Here is a 25,007-nt window from a genome sequence, read left to right on the forward strand (position 1 = left end):
AGAATTAACGGCGTTACACAGCACAAGTAGAATTGTCGTTGATCTGCATGTTTGCCACGCGGCAGTTGGATTCGGCATATTTATCACCTAATCTGCGGCATGAGCCTCAACCCACGAGGAAAGTAACGCATTGTTTTTCCTAAATGACAATTTTTTTGTAATCTTTTATTTATAGTATATGTCGTATAGCTAACTGATTAGCAACAAACAAATTACTTATCATTACTCTTCTATCAACTATTCTTGTCCGTTCGTCATATTAATACACTTTTATCTCATTTTAAAATAAAGACAAATTATATTCCTTACTTCTTAATAGAAAAATAGCTAAGCTACTTCTAGTATTTATCTACATTATTTTAATCGATTTTTTTCCTTTTAATTTCATCATATTCTTATTGCATTCGTGCTATGATTCTTTAAGTAAACGTTGTTTTACCTATATTAATACATGACGTAAGACACCGCAGTTTAAAGAGAAAAGTATATCGGTTTAATATTTTAATGTCTAAGTAATCAAAACTTTGAAGAAAATTGTTGGGCAACAACATACTAATAATCTTATTTGCATCAAATAATTTAAGAACAACTAAAAAAAATACATCAAGTAGAATGCCATAAAGACGTTAGCCGTTTAAGAAGTTTTATAGATATGTTATTTAATTTGCTTTATGTATATTCTATGCATTGAATTCTCTATGCATATATGATTTATTTGGTAGTGTCAAAATATATAATTAATTATGAATTCAACGTAATTTATTTTATAATACTTTTTTATTTATATTTTTAAAATATTAATAATATGTTAAATACTTTTTAGTACTTGATATTTTAATTGTGTAATTTCATTAAGCCAATGTAAGGTTTTGTTGGAAAAGTTCTCTTGAGAAAATCAAATTAAACAACTCGGATCATACTTAGTTAGCGTTTGATCATAGATTTTCAAATATTCTTGGTAAGTTTGAGTGAAAATTTGGATAAAATTTCATCATGTGTTTGACCATAGTATTCAGGAAATACATTTTACTTTTTTATAAAAATAGGATTTATATCCATAAGTTTTAAAAATATCAAAACTAACCATAAGTTTGTATTATAAGTTAATTGGATCTTTGCTACAACAATAAAAAATAGTGTGCATGACACAGAGTAATGTGGTAATTTTGAGTGAGTGCAACAAGCATCATTTCATACTTGTAAAGTAGACAAAACACGTGACTTTGTTATCTTGAGCCAATTATTCATTATTTTGATCAATAATCATATTATCATTTTACATTCATCGAATATTTCATCACTATTTTGAAATTAATACAAAAGAATTATGTAATACAACGTAAACAACAAATATAGAGAGTGTTTTTGTATAAGATAAAATTCGAGGTAAAATTTTAATTTTAAAAAATTTCAAATAATGAGATTTGGTTCAAATACTAGAAAAAGCTAATATTTGAGAATTTAAAATATTTACCAAATATATTTGTTAAATAATGACAAAATATATATAAAAAAAATACTATTTACCATATTTTATTCTAAATATTATTTGAAAAATTTATGACCAAATGGACCGTTAATTTTGTGTTCTTAAAAAACATCATGGACATAAACACGTCACTTTCTTTCTAATTCTGGGAGATGTAAATGAAAGTGAAGGCATGTTTGGCCAATACTTTTAACAAAACTATAATTTTAATTAATTTAGTGAAACTTCATATTATGTTTATACTACTTTTATACTAATATAGTTATTTGACACTCACTTAGTATAGCACTAAAAACAATATATTATAAGAAAAAACTCTTTCTATTTTATTTTTATAAATTAAAATTATAAAATTTTTGACTAAACTGAGCTTCTTATATTGGGAAACCAAGCTAGATATATATATATATATATATGTTTACAGTAAGTAGCTGGAATGTAGAAGATGGTTTTTGCCCCTTGTACTCCTTTTGTCCTCTCTCTATCAATCTATCAATCTCTTAAGCAGACTCCAAATACTTAAAACAACCATTGTTTCACTTGTCTGCTTATTTTTTCCGCCTAGTGTATTTTCTCTCAGAAATTTCTCCTATATAAACTCATGCTCTGTGCAGCTTTCATACAGTGGTGTTTTCTAAGTTATGGATTTTGGAGGGTTGATGACAATGGAAACTGCCCAACAATCTGAGACTAGTAATGGATCTGGGCAACTGAAACAACAGAGATCTGATGACAATATTTGGAGGCCTTCTAAAGTCCCTAAACCTGCAGATGACTTGTCTGCTTATTGTAAACAGCAAGGCCCTACTTCTACTTTGTTTATGAGATCTGATTCCCCAAATGATGGACGTGGTCACTCTACTATGCTCAGTTTTTCATCTAATAAGTCTGAAGAAATCCCTTTTCTTTCTACTAATAATGTTTCTGCCCAGGACTCATCTACGAATCTTCCTTTCCCATTGTTTGATTCTGGATCCTACAACACCAGAGCTGCTTCAGGTAACACAAATATTCTTATCTGCTTATTATTTGGGTGGTTGATTCTGTGTAGATAATTAATCACTGGGAAATAAATAAGGTTTTTTTTTTGGAGATTTAGATGTTATTGACGTGGATTAGCAAAAGATTTGTTTTAATCATGTTTAGATGTTTAATTTATTTTCCTGTACAACGGATAGAGATGGGTCTTTTGAAAGAAAAACTGTAGATTCTGATTGTCTTGTCAATAAAAGAAAAAGGTATTTAACCCCAAAAAGGAAAAAAATTGAACTTGTTAATTATATATCCTATATTGGGTGGAAAATTTTGGTGTGTTTTTTTTGTCCATCTTGGGTAAATTTTGCACATCATTTAAGGAGAAAAAAAAGTAAATGTAGTGCAGGAAGGAAATAAGAGAGAGAAAAGGAAAGAAAAAATTGGAACTTTTATGATATTTGAGTCTCAGGTATTTATGAAGTTCAACCAACCTTATATGTCTTGGTTAATTAATCATTCTGTTTGTTCACTTTTTTGATTTGGAGTTAACCATGCTATTCAAGTTCTATTTAGAAAAGTTAACAATTCTACTTTCTTAGCTTGTTCAGCTTATGCTTCTGGAGGGTCAAATGAAAACACGCCTGGCTCTTTCTCCAGGTTCAGAGGTCCATTCACTCCTTCACAATGGATGGAGCTGGAACATCAGGCTTTGATCTACAAGCATTTCGTGGCAAATATCCCCGTTCCTCACCACTTGCTTATTCCTATCAAGAAGTCTGTGAACCCATATGCATTTTCTGGCTTGTCAGCTGTTCCCTATGCCTCCTCCAATTGTAAGATTTGTCACTTCCCCTATCAAGTATTGACATCGATTATGCCAAAATAGAATATGCTTTTGATCTTATCCATTTGTGTAGTTGTTGTATATGAATTTATCATTGTACGGCGTTGGATCTTCAGTATACGACAACATTGTATTTTATATCAGCGCGTTGGTTAAGGGCATCCATTTTACCATTTAGGTCAAGGGTTTGTATCCCAACTTTAGTGGTTCGAAGTTTTTGAGCTTTCTTCTGACAAAAAGTTATTTTTTCGCCACCAGGTTTTGGTTATTTCATTCTGCCCCAAAATGGAGTAGCAAAACCAAATGGACCAGCACATGTAATGCTGGTTTTACTATTTAATTTAACTCTTTACCTATTACCTAATAGGGAAGAGCTTTCTCAACGGTGAAGTTGATTAAGACCGACTTACAGAATCTAATGAATAATGAGGTTTTGAGTGGTTGTTTGGGGTATTATATAGAAATAAAGTTTCTATTATGGGTACATTTAAAAAATGAGAACTTGTCGAGGAGAGTTGTAATTTATATGGAATACATTTTAAAAAATGAGAACTTGTCGAGGAGAGTTGTAATATTATACTGGAATTGTGTTTTTCTTAAAATGCTGTTGTTAGAGTGATTTGTTTATTTATCCGCTTCTTTAAATGTTGACACCACTTACAGTAGATCCCTTGTATGCCAGTTATTGCTTCATAACTAGGCCGTGAATGAAACAACTCCAAAGAGTCTTACTCCTTGTTGCTTATCTGTCTTAGTTACTTTGCAGGGAACTGCGTATCATCTCTTGGACAACTGGAACCTTATATTGGATTCTAATGATTTTGGTTTAGTGCTAATCCAGTTCCATTTCTTAGTCCTATATATCTGCTTAGAAGTATCTCCATTCCTGAATTTGTGATTTCTCGTGTTATATTCTGGGGCATGCTTTCACATTTAGGATTTCCTAATAGCATACTCTTATTCTGTGATAGATATACATTGTTTTAGGAAGCATGAAAAATATTGTTAAAAAAGGTCTTTCCTATCCATACTTTCTGTTTTTCTTTTTAATCTTAAAGAATCAATCTTGTGACGAATGATTTGAAAGTAGTATTCTTCTGCATACAGTTCAGAAGTAACTTTATCTCTTAAAAATTGGCGTATTTCAGTAGTATTCTTCAGTTTTCCTAATATTTGGGATATTTGTTCAACGTCTCACATTTTAGGTGAGGTACAGAATGTTCATAACTAATTACATCGGACCTTCTAGTTTTCGAATGGTTAGAGGACATTTGCGTAGTTTTTTACCGGTTGTGCCATAAAGTTATTTACCAATGATATATTAGTCTCCTATATTTTTCTGCTTTTCTGTGTTTCTTTTTTTGCTTTTCTGTTTGTTTGTTCATCTTTTGTCTACTTTGTGGTACATGTAGGGGGATGGGGTACTTTCCATCTAGGTTTCGCTGGCAACACTGATCCTGAGCCTGGTAGGTGTCGTCGAACAGATGGAAAGAAATGGCGGTGCTCTCGAGAAGCTGTCCCTGATCAGAAGTACTGTGAAAGACACATAAATAGAGGCCGTCATCGTTCAAGAAAGCATGTGGAAGTACAGAATGGCCATGCTGTCTCTGGATCCACCACTTCAAAGGTGGCATCGGTTGCACCCTCTTCATCAGCGACGGTGATATCCAGCAGCGGCACCCTCCTCAATAGCGGCGGCGCATCCAACAGCCTTGGTACTGTTCAGCAGCAATTAAATAGCTTGCAGCCCAGCGCTGCCAATCCTAACACTGAGCAGCTTGTTAACAGGTACTAAATATTGAAGTCCTGAAAGCTGATTGATATGCCCATTTTAATGCTTTCATGTCCTTGTCAATCTTGAAATGGATGCCTTGATTTCTTGTAAGGTGTTAAACAGAAACTTGAAAATAACTTGAAAACTTGATTTTCATTAAAAAAATTGTCAACATTAGGTTTTACTATTTTACCATCTGAAAACCTTGCTGGGAATAAAAGGAAAAAGTAACTAGAAATTCATAAAATATTTATTAATCTTTGGCCCTAATTGATTAGTCTGCATATGACATAATCCTTATAGAAAAATTATGTATATGACAGAATGCTAGGTCATAGAGGTGCCTCTGTGATATCTCCAACAATTTGTGTGAAGCCCAAGGACTCAGCTATTTCAGTTCAAAAGCAACATAATGGAGTTGAACTATCCTCGCTGACCGATTTTGGACTAGTTTCATCGGATTCCCTTCTTAATCCTTCGCAAAGAAATTCCTTTGTAAATCCTAAGAATCCTATTGCTTTCCTAAATTTCAATGACCAAGAACGAAGTGAACAACATCCAGTTCACCATTTTATTGATGGATGGGCCAAGGAACAGTCGTCCCGGGCCTCTACATGTTGGCCAGATCAACTGAAAGACTGGACTCAACTGTCCATGTCCATTCCCATGACTGCCTCTGATTTCGCATCATCTTCAAGTTCTCCTCGGCAAGAGAAGCTCACGCTTTCCCCTTTAAGGGTATCTTGTAATGTTGATCCCATCCAAATGGGCTTAGGAATGACAAGTAGCTGTGGCGAACCTATGCAAAAGACAGCTAGTTGGGTACCAGTATGCTGGGAACATTCACTTGGTGGTCCATTAGGAGAAGTCCTGAATAGTACTGCAGGTAATTCCGGAGATGGCAAAAGTGTCTCAGCTTTGAACCTGGGAACTGAGGTTTGGGATAACAGTCCTTCATTTGGATCATCTCCCACAGGTGTTCTGCAGAAGACGACCTTTGTTTCACTCTCAAACAGCAGTTCAGGGAGTAGTCCACGAGGCGACAGCAAGAAGGTTCATGATGGTATTGGCATGTGTGATGAGGTGATCGGTTTAACAGTGGCGAGTTCTGTGTGTATTCCTTCAATGGAAGTCTCGTGTTTGATTAAGAACAAACACTAGCAGTGTTCTCGCCAGGTCCAGAACAGTAGAAAGTTACCTTGTTGATTACCTACTTATTTTTACTTTCCCCTTTGCTCAGACTTTTGACAGGTATGTCTAGTTGTTATAACTTAAGACGGACATTTGAGGTTAGCTTATCCGTCCAGAGAACTCAAAAGTATTTGTGATTGTTACCACCTTGTTTTTTTTCCCTGCAACATCAATGTTGAACTCTCGTTTTCTAAGAGTTTTCTTATTGGACGTATTTATATTCAATGAACAAGTTATTTTGCAAATTGGGAAATGCAGTTCCAGACTTTTAGTATTAGCTTGCTGTTTAGGGCTTCGTAATTAGTTTACACAGCGTAATGACCAAGGAATTGACAATTGCTCAATAAACCTTTCTTTTATTTGTTTTCCTTTCGAGCTTGTCCAAAGCTAGAGTTGCTATAGAACGTGCTTTACCCGCAGTTCACCAGAAAGTTTTCTTCAACAAAGAGAAGGATGGTACTAAAAGTGTATGGTAGATTGTTTACACGAAAATGTTCAAATATACCATAGTTCCAAAGTTTAAATATACCATTAAATTTGAAAATCCGCAGCTTTTATTGCCAAATGTATTTTGGCTGCCAAGTTCTAGTAGTCTCCAAGCTACGGGTCTACTCTTGACGGTCTCTTTTTAACATAACTTTTCTGGTTTTTGCTTGTCAATAGATGGTAAACTGTAGAGGCTTGGCGTATAATTAATACCACCAGAACTGATTTTTTATTCGATGTACTTGATTAAGGTTGACGTGCTGCATGTTAAACAGTGCTTCTTTTTTCAAGTATAATAATGTCAATAAAATAGTACTTCATCCATAAACATGAAAATATATAAATACAATGTTTTTGATGTAGTTAATCATCACATATAATGTGGAAACTCTTAAAATTAAATATAGCACATCTGCTACCAATGTAAATACACTCAAATGAAAACATTATATTAATTCCAGAACCAATCCATATAACATGATGCGTTCATTGGCTATCAAAATATCAAAGCTAGGTCACGAGAAAGAACATTAGAGCATCAATTTGAGTCCGCAGTTGTGTAATTGAGAAATTGTCCTTGAGCAAAAGAGTGTCCACATGAGTTTGTTGGGTGTTACACAAACTTGAGATCCTCTATTAGATTCTGTCGAGATAATTAGTATTGCAACAAATAAATGAAAAAAAAGATCAAACATAAATAATACAACATGAACGAAATAATTATTCAATATAAAATAAATGATACGCAAAAGAAGATGTATCATCGTTTACTGAACCATTCCATCATGAATAAGTCAAGTGGTTCACCCAATAACAATGCAATTTTTGATGTCCCTGAAGTTTACGAGAGATCAATTCACTTAAAGGCAATCCATCCCTGCTTTTTTCATCAGGTTTGAGAACAATTATTTAATTCATAAGAATAGGGTTGACACTTGAATTTTCTTCTAGTAAAACTATAATGTATCATCGTTTACTGAACCATTCCATCATGAATATTGTCAAGTGGTTCACCCAATAACAATGCAATTTTTGATATCCCTGAAGTTTACGAGAGACCCATTCACAAGAAGGGCAATAGGTCCCTGCTTTTTTCATCAGGTTTTCTAACAAAGAAATAAAGCTCAGAAGCCAAGCGTAACAAGAAAATTTCATCGAAGATCCAAGCTTAAAATAGATCTCCTTACGTGTTAGCTATCTCATCACTGCATCATATAATTTGGCTACTGTTAATTTGAAGGAATGCTGGAGAGAAATGAGAACATCCTCCAATCGTGATAAGTAGCATTATATAGGCACCGTGCAAAAGGTAATTTCTCATTGAAACAAGAAGAAAATACCCGTTGTCTGAGATATGCCCTTAAAAGAAGAATTATGTATAAATATATCCAAGAAATTGTATCAAGAGAGTACAACAAACTCTAATGGATCTTCATCTTGGATTCATTTAGGCTTCATGCGGCAGACGGGTTACCATTAACCGGCACCTGCTGCAGACTCTTTTTGTGAAGCCATTGTTAACAACATTCAAAACAAAACCAAAGGGAAATTCATTGCTTTTACTATGATATTACTCTCCTCCCTGCCATAGATCAGTTATGGCAAAAAGCAAAATTGATGAAAACTAAAGCAAACAAAGGCTCAGACACGCACAAACAGGTCATCAAAAAAGTATATAACTTTGATATAGTTATATATCAGCATCGAGAAATGATTGATTTCTTCATGGCCTCTTAAAAAAACAAATACTAACAATAATGATATGAAAACAAAGAAGATAGGCTCAGACGACACGCACAGGAGTCATCAAATTGATGAAAATTGTTGCATTACAATCATCTCAGGAATGCATTTTTGTCTTCACAGCCTCAAACTAGCATCTGAAATAGAAGAACACTTTATACACAGAGAAAACCCTAGCCTTCAAATCTAAGAAGGTGGACTGTGTTTGGGCTTCAACATGACATAGGAATTTATTACTTGGGCTCAAGTACAACGCCAATCCTTTGGACCAGATACAAAGCTGTAAACTTGGTCTACTTCGTGAGAAAATATCAAAAATAGTGCCTCAACTATAAGGGTAAGCCTAAATAGCCCCTTAACTTTATTTTTGTGGTTTTTAGTTATTTAATTTAGGGAAAAAGCTCAAATATGCCATTGAACTTTTAGAAAATACTCATTTATGCTATCCGTTTTAAGTTTGACTCATCTATACCATTAGTGTTCAAGAAAAAACTCATTCATGTCATTATTTTTTAAAAAGTGGTTTTGCAAAGTCATTTTTGCCACATGACCAATTGTAATTTGGCCATGTCATCAATTTTTTAAATAAAAAAATCATAATTCTGAAATGAATTGAATTAAAAAAATTGATGGCGTAGCCAAATTATAATTGGCCACGTCATCAAATTTTTAAATAAAAATTGAATTAATTATTTTTAAAAAATTGATCATGTGACCGATTATAACTGGCCATATGTCAAAAATGATTTTGCAAAACTATTGTTAAAAAATAATGATATGAATGAGCCTTTTCTTTAATAGTAATGACATAAATGAATCAAACTTTTAACTAATGACATAAATGAGTTTTTTCTGAAAGTTCAATGACATATTTGAGCTTTTTCTCTTTAATTTATTCAAAATCAGATTTTGGTTCTTTAACATATACATTTATAGTTTTAACCTCTTAACTTTATATTTATCGACTTTAGTCCTTTAAGTATTTTAAAAATTCATCAATTTCGTTCTTTGTCCATTTTTATATAAATTACTTAGGTTTGTATTAACAGAATTGATGTCTCAAAAGTTAAATCCTTAATTCATTTTTTTAGTTACGTTGTTTTTCTCTAAACGATTCAAAATAAAATTTACGAGGAAAGAAAAAATATATCAAATTTTTATTCGATGAACGATAAAATGAAGTATATTATTGCTACTAATAACTTGAATATGCTAAACTTTATTATAAAAAAAATATTATTTGTTGAATTAAAAAAAACGACTTTATCGACATAAAATTGTTTAATTGTTTTAGCCTTTGTAATTTATAAAATCGTAGATTTGTAACTCATTTTTAGTTTTTTTTTTAAAATAGATTGTTTTATTATTTCCATCATTCTATTTTACGTAGAAAAAATTGAATAATAAGATTAAATCTTTTATTTTCTTTTGTGTGAAAAATAAAATTTAAAAATATTGCATTGATTAGGAGTCGTTAACTGCCAAAGAAGGGTATACATGATATTCATGTCATTAGTAACAATTATGTGTTTTATTTTTTTTTATATTGAATAAAATTGAGACTTATATATTATTTTCTTGTGAATTTTATATTGAATTGTCGATGTTATTAATATTTTTATAAAGTAATTTGAAAAAAAAGTAACGGAAAAGAGAAAGAACTTAGAAATGGATTATAATTTTAATTTCATGAAGATTTCTGTTCATATACACACAAACTATTTATAAAAAAAATGGACAAAACAAACCTTAATAATTTTTTAGATAATTAAAAGATTAATCTTTAAAAATACAATAATTAAAGAATCAAATTGGTAAGTTTTAAAATAAATTAAAAAATTAAAACTAACAAAATATAATTAAAGAAGGGAAAAGAGTTTAACATTGTCTCTGAACTGTGTGAAATAAATCAGTTATATCCTTCGTTACATTTTGAGATAAAAAATATCGTTGTTGTTATTCTAAGAGACAAAATATTCTCAAGAGTTACCACCTCAAATTTTTATTGACATGGCAAACTACATGGGACTAATCCTTCCACCTAAGCGTTGCCAACTAGGATTCACTACAATAGAATTACACCTTTAGCAGTGATAAAGTCGCCACATAAGCCCAGAAAATCGTCAAAACTTTTCAACATTAAATTCTAATTTTGTGTTTTTTCATTATTTTTAAAAAGTAAAAGATACTATCGATTAAGTAAGAGTTTGAAGACATTGTATTTTTATTTTTATGTCATATGTAAATGTATAAAATGTACAATGATGCATTCTATAGAAAGAGATTTGTCGAGAAGTAAATTTGATGGTTTTCGTATTAATATTTATATTGCAAGTTATTTATTTTAGAAAATTAGGTTGCAATTGAAAATTAATTGTTATATTTTTTCTGTTGAATAAATAGATTTTACTAGCGAATGGTTGTTGGAGTCTTAGTTGCCACTAAAAATTACTCATAACCTTTAGTGTCAACAAAGGTCAAGTTCTTTTGTAGTGAATCTTAGTTGGCAATGTTCCACGTGGCTTGCCACGTCTCTAAAAAAGTTGAGGTGTTAACTCTTGAGGGTATTTATGGTCTCCTGAATAACAGCGGGGTATTTTTTAATTTCAAAATGTAATGAAAAATAAAAATGATATATTTCACATAATTTAAAGAAACTTTTATTCCTTTTCCAAATTAAAGAATTATTTTAGACCTACTCCTACGATTAATACACTATTTATGCCGTTTGTTTCTTTTTTTTCTTTGGTTAAACCCTTAGTCTCTTTACGTCGTATATGGGCAATATTTGGCTGAAAAGGGAAAGACGCGAGGGTATTAAATCGAAGTTCGAAATAATTGAGTATCTTTATGTTTGTTTGTATATAGATTTTGCTTGGAAAGAAAAATAGGAAAAATATCACTACATTGACATATTCTTACAATCCTCTATAGATTATTTTTATTTTGAAAAATAAAAACAAAAATTCTACTAACAAGTATTGAAATATTATTATATCCAAAACGGAGAGGATGAAGGGGCCATAATACATTGAAAAAACTAATATATACCTTAATTTATGTATTACTAATACTTAGTTAGACTCTTTTTATTAGGGTATTAACTAATAAATACATTAGTTATATGGAATTTATTTAATATTATGATATATAATTAAATAACACTAATAAATGATAAATCATAGTATAAGCATTTTAGCATGTAGATATTGAGGGTGCAAATTAATAACTTGTACGGATAATTTAAAAAGTTTAATTTTGGCGCTGCAGATACTCCATGCATCTCCTCCAATATAATGTGCAAACCACAATTAATCTAAGTTTTGATCGGGGCGAATCGTGGATTCAAGGTTTATCTAAATTTTCTTGATAAAAATTACACAGTATATATTAGGTAATTTTTTTGTATTTTTTTATATATATATATATTGAACTCCCTAAATGACAAAGAAAAATTGATAGCGCAATGGCAAGTCCCTTTGAAATTTAGCTTTAGGTGACCAATTTAAATTTGCAAGATAGCGCTTATCTTTTTCTCTTTTTTATTTTTTTTGTGTTTCAATTCTGTTTTTTTCTAGTTTTTAGTTTCTTTTTTTTTAATTTTAAAAAACACGCTAAAAATGTGATTTTCAAATTCAAAATAATGCAAGGATCCCCTGAACGTTTTTTTTGACTTCGCCACTGATTTTGATCATTGACAGTGAAAAAGTCTTCTCATTAATTTGTCCATATTTTCCGCTATAAATTCATTGAGGAAAAAGCCTTTATGACGTTCATGATTTATGTTAAGAAATTCACTGAATGTATAAATTATTTAGGGAAAATTTTACATATAGCTTAGAAAAAATTGATTACTCTCTGTAACTATAGTTTGATAATTACAATTTGTAGCTACATGTTATTTGAAAGAGAGAGGCGAGCGAGACTGAAGAGAGAGGCGAGAGAGAGGGGAAAAAAGAGTAGGAGAAAGGTGATATTATATATATATATATATATATATATATATATATATTGGTTAGATAATTTTATATTATATATATGTAATTGTATATATGGCAAGAGAGATTGGGAGAGGAAAGGGAGAGGCGACTGAGGCTGAGAGAGAGAGAAGAGCGAGATAGGATAGAGAGTGGGAGAGAGGTGAATTGTATATGTATATATTTGTATATAACTGTATATTATACATATACATTTGTATAAATGGCAAGCGAGTTTGGGAGAAGGAGGAGAGAGACGAGCGAAATTGAGAGAGGGAGGAGAGAGGCGAGCGAGAGAGCGCAGAGAGTGAGAGAGAGGTGAATTATATATGTATATAGGCTAAAAAATTATCTATTATACATATTTATTTGTATATCCTGACAAATTATACATATACAAATATGACTAATTATACAAACTCAAAGTCCGCCCACGTAATTAATGTATAATGTTAGTCGCAGATGGTTATTATAAAAACTATAGTTATAATAAGTAATTAAATAATATAAGTTTTCTTATCCGTATAATTTTTTCAATTATTTATTTAGAATACTACAATTACTTTACTTTTTAATATAAAAATTCATAAATTTAAAATTTTAGATTCAATGACAAGATCAATATAACACTATGTCATAAAGCTCTTTATTGATTAAAAAAGTGGCATGCAGGATATTTTGTTTCATGGTGGTACCTAAACTCATTTTATGGACCAAGTTAATATCTTCGACTAATTGGTACCTCCAACCAAACTGCTTGCGTATGGCGCAATTTAACGTACGATTGTCAGTTTAACCATCGTCTTTTCACATACATATTTTTATTCTTATATAATGATTTCACTGCTGGAATAGTTGTAACCAAACCAAATCTTTAGGAAAATCACAAAAGTAGTTATAATGTTAGCTGATTAAAAACAAACAATTCACCAACTCTAAAGATTCTCTGATTAAATTAACTAGCTAGATGATGTCAATTAAGAAGGTAAAATATGCTCTCTGTTTTTTTTTTGGTAAAAGAGATTGATCATAAATTAACATTTATTTTTAATTTACTATCATTTAATAAAGATCTCGAGTTAAAACTTTTGATATGAAAAAATTGACTTTTATTTTTAATGAACCTTTCGCATACAAATTTAAATTAATTGAACTAACATTTTTTTTTTTGGTATCAAATGCTTAAACAAAAAGAAAAAATGTAAGGATATTTGATTGAAATAACAAACATCCAATAGTCCCTCTCTCACATTTTACATGCATCAGATAAATTTTTTATTCCATTACTCTCTACACATTCTTAAATGGTTTTAATACAACAAATTGTAACCCTTCCAATTTATTTGACGGATTTATCAGTCGGAGAGGTTTGTACACATCACAGTTTTCTTTTGATATGCTTCAAAATATGCTCTCTGATTTTTTCTTGTAAAAGAGCTTGATCACAAATCAACTCTTTTGATTCATAGTATTTTTATATATAGTTTTCGAATATATTAATTTGATTTTTGAAAGTTCAAAAACTACATATTCTAATTCAAACAAATAGAGGGAGTAAATACTTCTGTCCATAGTATTATGTTAGATTTTTACTGAAAATTAAGTTGATATGTTTTGAGAACTTGTTCGAAGTACACTTTAGTTTTTAGAACATAAGAGTAGTTTAAAGTACAGTAACTATTGTTACAAGATTATTTGAATAAAGAACATCATCCATCTTACCTAAAGATGTCTTGATCAAAATGATCATACATATCGGAGAAACAAAAAAAAGATGGGTGACATTTTACCTTAATCTGTTTCTTTGGATGCAGATCATGTTGTCAATAAGTAATTATTGAACGATGTAGCGATGGTCCATGTCAACCAAAAAAAATAAAATACTATTCCCTCCGTTTCAAAAAGAATATGCTAATTTGATTTGGAATGAAATTTAATTATTTTTTAGTCTTGTAGTTCTAAATTAAATTTATATCAAATAACAAATGTGCCAAAATGCACTGATCTTGTAACCTTAAACATATCATGTTGAAAAATTAAAATTAAAGTATTGATAAAATGAAAATGACTCGTTTTTTTAAAACAAAACATTCTTTTTAAAAAATGAAGGGAGTATGGTACACTGAACAACTACATTTGACCAAAAAAATCATTTTCTCATTATTTCAAAATTTTGACCATGTATTAAAACATAGAAACTTTAAATTTTTTAAAATAAAATTTATATATTTAAAAACTTAAAGATCACTATACATTACAATAACAAATAATTTAAAATAATTAGAAAATAAAGTATAAAAGCATTTCGATTAAAAAATTTGAATGGACTCTCAAAATTCTAACTATGTCATATAAATTGGGACGGAGGAGATTTTAATTTAAGACTCCTTTATCGATAATAAGGGGTATTAAGTCAAAGAGAAGCAAATAACAAAGGGAAGTAAGGCTACAAATTAACCTCTTAAATTCGTCTGCAAGCAAAATAGTCTTTTTTTTCTTCTCTTGACGTCGTTTCAATTGCTGGCCGTGACAAGGAACTCGATCTTAGTGTAATAGTTAAGCTATACTACTGCTGAATATAAATGAACAAATGAATGCTAAAATTAAAAGCAAAGATGATCAATTAGTGCCAAACACACAGAAAAAATGAGTCCTCGAATAGTTGATATACGAAGAAATAGTAGTATAGCATTTTCATGGGAAGATTCACCTGGCGTATCTAAATATTTCATGCGCCACCAAGATTTCTCTTCCTCAAATCATCATTTCAACGGCGAAAAGATTCCGCCGCCTCCTCCGTGTGCAGCCTTTCGGCCTCCAATAATTGGGAAAAGCTCTTCGCTACGTGATGACCCTTTTATTACAGCGTTAATTGAGTGCACAAAAACTACTACTCTCGGAAACAGCAAAAGGCCTTGTATTGATAATAATAATAATAATAATGGATCGTCTAAGGGATCAAAGAAGAGCAGCTATTTCTGTATGATCTTTTCGTGCAAGCACTCTTTAGATGAAGTCAAAGTTGGTAACTTTCTGAAAATATCAAATCTTCCTCCTATCCCTGGTCCTAGATCTAGAGGGAGATACAGAGCTCTGAGTGCCGTGGACGACAATTAATTTCTTTATCAAAACTATATTGTATCCTAAATTATATGTTATCATGTTATAATTTCAGCTCTATATGCATGTAATTAGATTTATGATGAATTGTGCCGCAGTCGTTATGTCCATTTTGCTGCATTATTTATTTTACATTAAGGTATATATGTGTAATCGACATATTTCTTTTCGCTGCATTAATACAACAACCTAACTAAGCTAAGAGGAATTTTATGAGAGGAAATCATTCTATTTTATTATTATTTTAGAAAATCAAAAACCATTAGTAGTAACACATAAATAGAGGGACCAAAATGCAATAAATTTTAAAGCACAATATTTGCGAATCACCCTCTCTCTCGTGGAGTGCCTCGTGAAATGTTCAGCTTGCATCAACGAGATGGCCTGTTTCCTTCGCTATTCCTCCACTCCAAAACCCTAATTTTTTTTAAAACTATTCTGGATTTCCTTGTTGCCCTATAGTTGGTGGCGCCGCTCAAGTCTAATGGTTACTGCAATAGCCACTCCGGCGGCTATTGTTTGTTCCAGCCGGCGTAAGGATCAAATATTCAGTTACTCAGCATCAATCACCAGGGCTACGTTTTCTTTGGCTTTTGTTTCCTTTAATAAGTCGTCTTCTTCTGTGAACCTCTGTTCTTTTCTCGGCAAGTTCCATCAGACCAGCGATGTGAGTTTTTTTCCCTTCCAATTCCAATTAGACATTTATACATGTTGTATTTTACACTACCGGTTATGTCTAATTTCTAGATGTTTATTTGGATGATGTTTAATCGGCTATGGCTATATTGTATCGTTATCTTCTTCTAATTGTTGAATCACTGCTTGTAAACTCAATTTTGAAGTGGGAATACTCAAGGTTGAAACAACAATTCCGTTCTCTGCGATGTAAGAGATAGCTCAAAGTCTGGCTTTACATTTTGCTCAACATTAGTGCTTTCGTCAATCATAATATAATGCATATTGCTTGGATTTAGGATCTCCCTTGAGACTAATGTTATTCCAATGACGTACGCCCTAGCGATTTAACATGGAATATTGCATTGCTCTTTATTTTATGGCAAATAGCTAGTAGGATTTTGACAAGTTTACCAAATGTTGGAGGTACAAGGTTGACTAGACATTGATTACCTAGAAGTAAAGAGTTGTTCCGGTTCGGGCCATAGAGCACTCAGTCTTTATGACTAAGTTTCCAGAGATAAAAGAGAATCATCACGTTCTTATTGTTAAAATAACTAATAAAAAGGAACATGATATAACCTTCAAATATCGAGAATGATAAAATAACTGGTAATCATCATTGCATAAGCCATAATATGTCATAAGTTAAAGTTCATTTGTTCATTTATTTTTTTCCTTCTTCCAATAGGAAACAATTTACGGTTATTCTTGCTCAACTCAAATATCTTATGTTTGTCCCGAAGAGAAAAGTCTTGAAATAAGAGAAGTGCTAGATGAAATGCTTAAAGAATTGGGTATCATTCAGCAACTCTTTTTCCATGATCTTAAGATTTGTATTCATATGGTCAATTATATTGAGCTCAAAAAACTATCTAGCTTTCATGTAATCTCCTCTGTTTTTGATGTGTTCTCTGTGTTGAATTTAGCTATGCTCTCAATTTGCCATGGTGCTCACTATACGAATCTTCAAAATTATTGATCTGGTCTTTTGAAAGTATCATCAAAAATGTGTTTGGACCCAGCACTTTTGTCAAAAGGGAAGATCAAAATTTTGTTATATGGCAAAAAATGAGTCTGCTGCATGCCTTGGACAATTCTTTTCTTCCTTTTTGGATGATCACCTAGAAATGTCCCTTTTCCCCTCAACGCGCTTTTCCTTTCGCTAATTATTGACATTCTCATCCTTTCATAAATCATCAGAGCAACAATACATATATCCTATAGTATGAGTCAAGTTTAGAAAGTGATTTGAGATTGAGAAAGGATGAGAAGAGTAGCTATCACAATTAACTTCTATCTCCTGTTTATATCAGGAGAAAGCAAAATTTACAATTTTGAGGTTTAAAATGCTTGCTTTGACAATTGATTGTTTAAAGGACATCTGCTTCTGTGCGTTATTGATCTTACAAGTGGGATTATACCCAATATTATCCAAAATGGCATGATTATTATATCGGGGATTATGATATATTTTTGACATGTATGTCTATGTGGAATACTTGCTATCCCAAGATAATGTGTTGTTTGGGCAGAGCTTTTGCTTAGATGTTTGGTAATGGAGTTTGCATTATGCCGAAGTCCTAATTAACATAGTACTAACTCACTGTGAAGTGCATACTGTGAATGATGTCCTAATTTTTCTTTTTTCAAATGCGAACTTCTGTTGTAGTAATGTTTATTGAAGTTTTCAGTACTCCTATGTGAATTTCTGTTAAGAAAGTGTTTATTGGAGTTTTTTTACTCGCTTTGTTTCGTTTATATGATAGTGTTGGACTTGACAAAATGTTGAAGATGATAACTTGACTTCTATAATATATTAGTATTCGTAAAAAAATTATATATAGATAATGGTTGAAAAGTTAATTTTATGGGAAAAAACACTACTTTTAATTGAATGTTCTGACAGTTGTTTAGATTAATATTTTTAATTGAATGGTTTTAAACATTTTGAGACGTCCCATAACAGAGAAAGTGTTATCTACGTTGTGACGGATGGAGTATGATTGTTTGTTGATAGATTTCTGAAATTCAAAAAAGGCTTATCCTCAGATGTAGGTTTATGTCCCACTTCTTTTATATATTTTGGTTTGGGTGGAGCTGGTGGATCTAAAATGCGGTTCTCATAAAGTTTATTTAGAGGTCTTCACACTATCATAGTTTGATCATCTAGTGTACATTGTTAAATTAGATGTCGATTAGCATATATCCTTAATTTATTTATTAATTCTCCTTAGTTTACTCCTGTTGTTGCATTACATGAATAAGATACTTCAAGGCTTTTCAAATTGAGTGTTTGCGAATTCTAAACATGCATAGTCATCTATAAGGAAATGTGGCTAGGTGCTTGAAGGTTATTGAGATTTCTCTCATGATTTGTGTGGTCCTTCCCTCTTTTTTTTAACTTAGGTAACAAATAAAGGCAAACTGCACATGGAATATTATGTTCCTACAAATAGGTTTTGCTGATGGAAATGGCCTTTGATCTATGTTATACAATCCCTCATATTAATGTTGGCAGCATCACTTTCAAGGTCTAGAAAACAGGTTTAATTTCCAGCATCAGTTGCATTATAAGGAAAATTGGTTTTCTGATCCTGTTTTTATATCAGGAAATGTTGACAAGCTTCAGTGCTAGAGGTTCTCAGTTTCTGTGTCCTGTAATTTGTGAAGTTGACGGTTGCAAAGAGGGAGATGCCAAGAAACAAAGGGTAGCATATGCCATTACAGTGAAATCGGATGAAACAACCAATAGGCGTGTATTAGATATCCAAAATTCAGTCTCATCTGAACGGAAGAAGATGTTGAAAGTGGAGAGAAATCCCAAGCGTCTCAACAATAGTGTGTCACAGAGGAACAAACTTGAATGTTACCAGGTCATCCAATATCCTCTGAAAACTGAGTCTACTATGGGGAATATATTACGTCATAATACTTTGGTTTTTGTTGTTCACAAAGATGCTGACAAGAAGAGCATAAGGGATGCTGTAAAGAAACTGTTTAAGATTGAATTGAAGAAAGTAAATACATCAATCATGCCTGACGGGACGAAGAAAGCATATGTTATGCTGACACCAAACCATAGTGCATTAGATGTGGCAAAAAAAATCAAAGCCATTTAAAAGTTGATTCTCCATCTTCCTTTCCTTTCTATGACAATCTGGTGGTTATATAAGGTTCTGCAGTTAGAAACTAAGAGCTCATGATTTATATTTGTATGCAGGTGATCTTATGCTGCAATTTTCTCTAGTGTTTATAGGTACAGTTTTGTAGTTTCAGCTTAATTATAACCGCTCTCTGGAAGTAAGTGAGCAATCATTGTGGTTTTTGGCTAAATGTTCCTGTATGAATGTATGTCTTGGTTCAACACCTTCTTCATTTCCCCCCAAATATTGGGAAAAACTTGTAATCTGTGTGAAATCATTATGTTTTCAAGCTTTCCATTGAAATACTTGATAACAGGAGGATCGGCTTATAATCATTTCCCAATTAATGTTTGTGCTGTAGGTTTGTAAAGTTGACGACATGGAGCCATTTAGCTCTTGGTTCTCAATTGGACTGATGTACTTTTATTTTTTTAAAATTCACAGGAAATGCAATAATGCAGAGATTAGTTGGGAGAAAATAGTAACATATTGCAGACATTTCCTAGTTCCTACCAACTGACAAAAGTGCAAGGCACAGTAAGTCCTTTGGCTCCTTATCCTTATTTTATCATTTTCCCAAAGGACTCTTACAGTATTCTCACTGATTCTGCTTTATGAAAAATGATCATCCCTGGGGCCTGGTGGATATAGCCCTCTTAGCAAGGGTACAATACAATTCTTCCCTCTGATTTTTTTTGTTTTCAATTTTCCTACTGAATAAGGGAAAAGAAGAACAAGTGGAGCCCTAGCTTTTGATACTCTGTTTCCTTATAAATCTATAACCAGCACTACCAGCTACATATAAAGATGAGCATTAATTTCTAACAAACCCTTGGTTTTGCAAAAGTAGTACGTAATCTTATAAGTGGAGTTTGAGGAGGGTGGTGGGTTCGTAGCCTTACTCCAACCATATGAAGGTAGAAATGTTGTTATCACATCCAATCATTAAATTGTTTAAGGATAATTTTGGAATATTATAGAACATGATTATATCAACCCAATCTTGTTTAAAAAACAAAAACAAAAGTAAAGAATATTTCAATTTACAAAAGAAGGTAATATTACAAAACGAAGTATTAAGAGTACTTTATGGAAGTTATTTTCAGCATATACGCGGATATTATTAGGTTCTCTCTCGTGTGCACGTTTTATATGGATGATTAATTACTCAAATCTAATCTAAATAGCGTTCTTCATAAACTAATATCTTCCCAAATTTGATAACTACTTCCACTTGCAAACTCAATATTCTTGAGTGGAAAATTGGATGCCAGACTTATCTACGTACTTCTCAAAATATTAATATGACGTGACTCCTCTCTGGTTGGAAAAATAAAGCTAACCATCAAAAATAGTAAGTATTAATTACAAATACTTGTGCCTTTCTCTCATCTTAATTAACTTAGAGGTGAAGAAAGGAAGCAAACACGTTCTTTTTATTAAAAAAATAAATATGCACACTTAGAAACCCTTAATTGGTACTCTTACATTTTTTTTTCTTTTTGAGGAAGTGACCTATCAGTTACTTTAAATTAATTTAATTAAATAGAGAAGACCACCCTAAAATCTTTGACAACATAGTATTCTAAATAATGTAATTGAACTTCTCAATATCACGATCTTTGGTTGTTCACCTGTCTATTCTATTTGCATCAATTGATTTCGACAATAATTACTTTACTATACTAATAATCTTACCCCACCAAGAGTGAATTAACAGAAGGATGTTAACTAAAAAAATAAAAAAGAATTTGGTGGCAACTAAACTAGTAAGGTGTTCTAGAAATATGTCCGTATTTTCATCAGCAGGGAATTTATTATTTACACTTGTTAGTAATATTTTGCAATTATTTTGGTTGACCAGAACAAATTTACAGCCATTTAATTGTGACAAAAGCAGTAGTTTAGGTAAATGTAAGTTAGTCAATTCTAATTACTTTTCATAGCTATAATTTCTTTTGCTATGAATATTTCTATTTATATAATTTATTTATCAATATAACATGGTAAGTATATTCAAATTTTGTATTTATACATTTAGGAATTTTTAGAACTTATAATACAGATTAAATGAATCAACATGATAGTTAAATATATACAAGTTTGGATAAGCATATATAAATTTTGAATTTATTCGAGCGAATTATACAAATTCTAAACATGGTCCACGTAAATATAGTTATAAAGTAATTTTTTCAAACTATAACTATGTTAGCATAATTATGACATAATGATGTTAAAAATATTAAATATATATACTAGGATACGTCATTTATCTATACCCTGAATATAAATATCAACCTTGCAAATTGATCAATATTAAATCCGATATATTGATCTAAGGGTCGAAAAAAAAATTATAAAGTGGAAGTACCAATATAAAAGACAAACATAACTACTAGTAGTATTTATGTTTTTAAGGGGATGCTTTTCAAATCATTCACCTTTTCAAAAGAAAAGGAAAGAGATAAATAAATGAAGAAAAAGAAACAAGTTTTACTTGTTCAAACAAACTTTTCTTTAATAGCTTAATTCTTTATCCATGGTGGTTTATAATTTTTAAAAATTTACGTGGGGAATATCCGTGGCACCTGACGTAAAATATTCACACAAGTTGCGCACTAGAAAAATAAATTGTGTTTATTAGTATAAATAGATCCACACTACTTTTGGTGAAAGGGAAAATGAAAATGGGAATGACATATGCAACTTTTTTGTTATGGGTTTAATAGATTAGGTTTCAATTCAGATCAAAACTTCATGGGTCAAATGCTTAAAAGCAAAAAAAACATGTAAGATGTGTGGTCCAGGAGATATTTTTTGTTGGACTACAGTTATCCTAATCTGATCTATTAAAACTTGTTACTAATCTAGAGTTTTTTTTTAATTAAAGAAATGACAGTTAAGTGTCTTGAACGAGAAACAACATGAATGAGTTTGCTCGCATTGCCAATCCAAATAAAAGATGAGGGTTGCGGTCAATGATGAAGCCAAAAATTTTATTAAGTAGAGTTACGATATATGATACAAAGATAGGAGTCATACACCTATTGTAATGTCGGTCAACGAGGTAAAGAATCCGAATCGGAATCAAGAGTACTTTCCTAGATAGAAGAAAAAAAGAAAACCGTCCCTTGACCTAAAAAAGATTCGAATTCTGCTATGCCGTGGTACATGTACATAAAACTAAAATTTTGACCTAGCCAACCATTGTACTCTCTAGTAAAGGGGTGTCACCCTTTAGCATAAGTTGATTTTGTCTTGGTTTCTGTAGAATGATTATGTAAAACTTGTTGAATCATGAGATCCTTTACACGAGTTGTGATTAAACGAAGAAATATCATTAATGAAGTTAGAAATATTGTCAATGAGGATTTAGATAATTCACCCCAATTTATCTTAAACGAAAGCATAATATTGGTATTATCATTTCCATCTAGAGTGTGAGAAAAAGTTGGATGAAAGGAGAAGAGAACATTTTGTCATGACTGAAGAATTGAAGCAATTTTTCTTATGGCGCCATATCTAGAAAGGCACGTGTAATTATTCACCTATATTTGCTTGATATTAAATATGCTTACAAAGTAATTTAAATGCAAAATTATGATTCTAAGTAGCAAGATATTTAGAATTTATCTTAATCCGTTAATTATGTTGACATCCAAAATCATGAAGTTATAACTATAAAGGTACATAACGACGTCATTTCGTCATCTGTATATCTTTATTATTACTATAATATAAAGCTTCCATCTGCTTTCGTACTCGATCCAAATACTCCCCAAAGTTTAGTAAAAGAAAAGAGCATAAATATACATCATATATTGAAAGCAACATATTCCCCGTCCTTTGGTTATTTTGTCACGACACAATTATATATTCTCTACTTATTTATTTGTTGATATTCCTGCATGCGTGTAGATAGATGTGAACACAAATTAAATCAGATGGTAAAGTGAACCATCAGCAATCAGTTAGAGTATTAACCTCGCTAATAAATAAAGAAATTCTCTTTAAGCGCGGTTCCCTCTTGTGAGACGCCATTTAATTAATCAGCATTATTCCTGATTAAGTCTAATGATCAAATCACGGAGATAATTAATGACCATTAATAACGACAAATGTTACTTACGGGGTCCGCCATTCAGATATTGAAAAGTCATGAAAAAACAATTATGGTACTACTTAATAAACGGTAGAAAGGCAAAAGGAAAATAGTTTGATACATTTATTTAACTAATAAACCAAACATAGCACGATTGAGTCATTTACACCATAATGATAGCCCGGTTTTGCTTAAAATAAAACCACCATTTGGTCCCAACCTCAAAACTCCTAGCTAGTAGCTACATAATATTACTACATCTCTTTACCACAATTATACGCACCTTTTAATTTACAAGAAATAGAGAGAGAAATTTCTCTTGTGACTTCATTTCAGTTCATCTGATAGTTATGATTAGAGGAAGAAGCACGTTTAATGATGATTTATTATAGTTCCAATTGATTAATTAATGAGGTCTTTGTTCCATATTATTGCATGCCCATGCAGAATAAGAATTAAATTGCCGGTTGATCCATATTTGACGTATACCCTCAAGTCTTTGCCGAAGGATAGCCGATTCGGTCCTCAGCCGCTCGTTCTCACACTGGACCACTTGGCACTGGTGAGTGATTAACCGTAACCGGTTCATTATTTCCCGGTTCCCTACTTTAAGCCGGTTCGCTTGGTTCCGCAGGTTTTCCAGATGCTTTTGCTTTCGCATGCGAGACCGCCTTGCTGATTCCCGGTTCGATACCATACGTCGACGCTTCCTCTCATCCATGTCACGGTTCGATGTCGTGCGCTGCCGCTTTCTCTCGTCAGGACACCGGTTCGACTTATTATTATTGTTATTATTCCGGTTCGGGTCATCTGAACCGGAACTAGAGTGAACAGAATTAGGTTTGGAGTCATCAGAACCTGAATCGGAGTTTGAAATAACCGGTTCAGGTGGTGGGGATTCCTTGGGTGAAACAACCGATTCCACTTGTTGTGAAAATAGAAAAGCCGGTTCGATACATTCCCAAGGAGTGAATCCTCCATCAAATGCCGGAAATAAATTGGAAAAAAGTCCGTCGGCGGACAGAGTAGTGGCCGGGAAAGTGGACAACATGGCCGGAAAATCGCTTCTAAAGGGGGGTGGGTAGTTAGGAGGAGAAAAGGGAAGTGGTAAGGTCAGGAGTGTAGTATTTATTGGCAAACGGGTGTGTTCCACCAGGGATATTTTTGTAATTTGATTAAACTTTTGAGTCAGGTGTCACTAGTGCGTGGGGTCCATTTAGTTGGCTTTTAAAAATAGATTTTTTTTTGGTGACATAAGCACTTGGGACCCAACAATTCAGCTTAGTCACGAAGGAACATAACACAGTGTGCCTTCGTTTCATATTTGGTTTGAGCTGAGCGTGCGAGGAGCCAATAATTTGAAAAGGTGGTTAATGATATATCAAATTTAGGATAGAAAAACATTTTAAAATTTAATTTGTGATCTTAGAAATTAGTGTGAATATTACTCATTTTAATAAAGGTAATATAAAGAATTTAAAG

At 31.9% G+C, this 25,007-nt stretch overlaps 2 protein-coding genes, 2 long non-coding RNA genes and 4 other non-coding genes across 13 annotated transcripts; 3 read left to right on the forward strand and 5 right to left on the reverse strand.

The window, feature by feature from the left end:
- Positions 1–1,722: 1,722 nt before the first annotated feature.
- On the forward strand, positions 1,723–6,518 carry LOC101244049 (growth-regulating factor 2-like). Of its 2 annotated transcripts, none has more exons than XM_004231898.5 (4): positions 1,723–2,488; positions 3,064–3,297; positions 4,721–5,096; positions 5,406–6,518. In XM_004231898.5, exons 1-4 carry the CDS (start codon positions 2,131–2,133, stop codon positions 6,241–6,243), a joined length of 1,806 nt encoding a protein of 601 aa, XP_004231946.1. In that variant the 5' UTR covers positions 1,723–2,130; the 3' UTR covers positions 6,244–6,518. The 2 variants fall into 2 exon arrangements, with proteins under 2 accessions (XP_004231946.1, XP_010316034.1); XM_010317732.4 differs by having other exon boundaries at positions 1,826–2,488; positions 3,073–3,297.
- A 542-nt stretch (positions 6,519–7,060) lies between these two features.
- Positions 7,061–8,767, reverse strand: LOC104645679 (uncharacterized). The gene is made up of 2 exons (XR_002027118.3): positions 8,558–8,767; positions 7,061–7,402 (listed from the first exon to the last, which is right to left on the reverse strand). It is a non-coding gene; the product is annotated as an uncharacterized lncRNA (long non-coding RNA).
- On the reverse strand, positions 7,513–7,646 carry LOC112941038 (small nucleolar RNA snoR74). Its single transcript, XR_003245868.1, has one exon. It is a non-coding gene; the product is annotated as a small nucleolar RNA snoR74 (small nucleolar RNA).
- LOC112941036 (small nucleolar RNA snoR74) lies at positions 7,719–7,854 on the reverse strand. The gene has a single exon (XR_003245866.1). It is a non-coding gene; the product is annotated as a small nucleolar RNA snoR74 (small nucleolar RNA).
- LOC112941013 (small nucleolar RNA R24) lies at positions 7,879–7,971 on the reverse strand. The gene has a single exon (XR_003245845.1). It is a non-coding gene; the product is annotated as a small nucleolar RNA R24 (small nucleolar RNA).
- LOC112941044 (small nucleolar RNA snoR126) lies at positions 8,396–8,491 on the reverse strand. The gene has a single exon (XR_003245874.1). It is a non-coding gene; the product is annotated as a small nucleolar RNA snoR126 (small nucleolar RNA).
- A 7,005-nt stretch (positions 8,768–15,772) lies between the features above and the next one.
- Positions 15,773–20,824, forward strand: LOC101243757 (large ribosomal subunit protein uL23). Of its 5 annotated transcripts, XM_026029703.2 has the most exons (4): positions 15,945–16,266; positions 18,887–19,398; positions 19,498–19,533; positions 19,865–20,421. In XM_026029703.2, the coding sequence occupies exons 1-2, from the start codon at positions 16,084–16,086 to the stop codon at positions 19,394–19,396; spliced, it is 693 nt and encodes a 230-aa protein (XP_025885488.1). In that variant the 5' UTR covers positions 15,945–16,083; the 3' UTR covers positions 19,397–19,398; positions 19,498–19,533; positions 19,865–20,421. The 5 variants fall into 5 exon arrangements, 4 of the variants coding, with proteins under 4 accessions (XP_004231945.1, XP_010316033.1, XP_025885488.1 ...); XM_010317731.4 differs by lacking the exon at positions 19,865–20,421 and adding an exon at positions 18,684–18,808 and having other exon boundaries at positions 15,940–16,266; positions 18,887–19,752; XR_011215108.1 differs by lacking the exon at positions 19,498–19,533 and having other exon boundaries at positions 18,887–19,497; positions 19,865–20,824.
- A 2,746-nt stretch (positions 20,825–23,570) lies between these two features.
- LOC138342264 (uncharacterized) lies at positions 23,571–24,782 on the forward strand. Its single transcript, XR_011215109.1, has 2 exons — positions 23,571–24,087; positions 24,160–24,782. It is a non-coding gene; the product is annotated as an uncharacterized lncRNA (long non-coding RNA).
- Positions 24,783–25,007: the final 225 nt, after the last annotated feature.

The sequence above is a fragment of the Solanum lycopersicum genome, chromosome 2 (assembly GCF_036512215.1).
Source record: "Solanum lycopersicum chromosome 2, SLM_r2.1".
Classification (NCBI taxonomy): Eukaryota; Viridiplantae; Streptophyta; class Magnoliopsida; order Solanales; family Solanaceae; genus Solanum; species Solanum lycopersicum.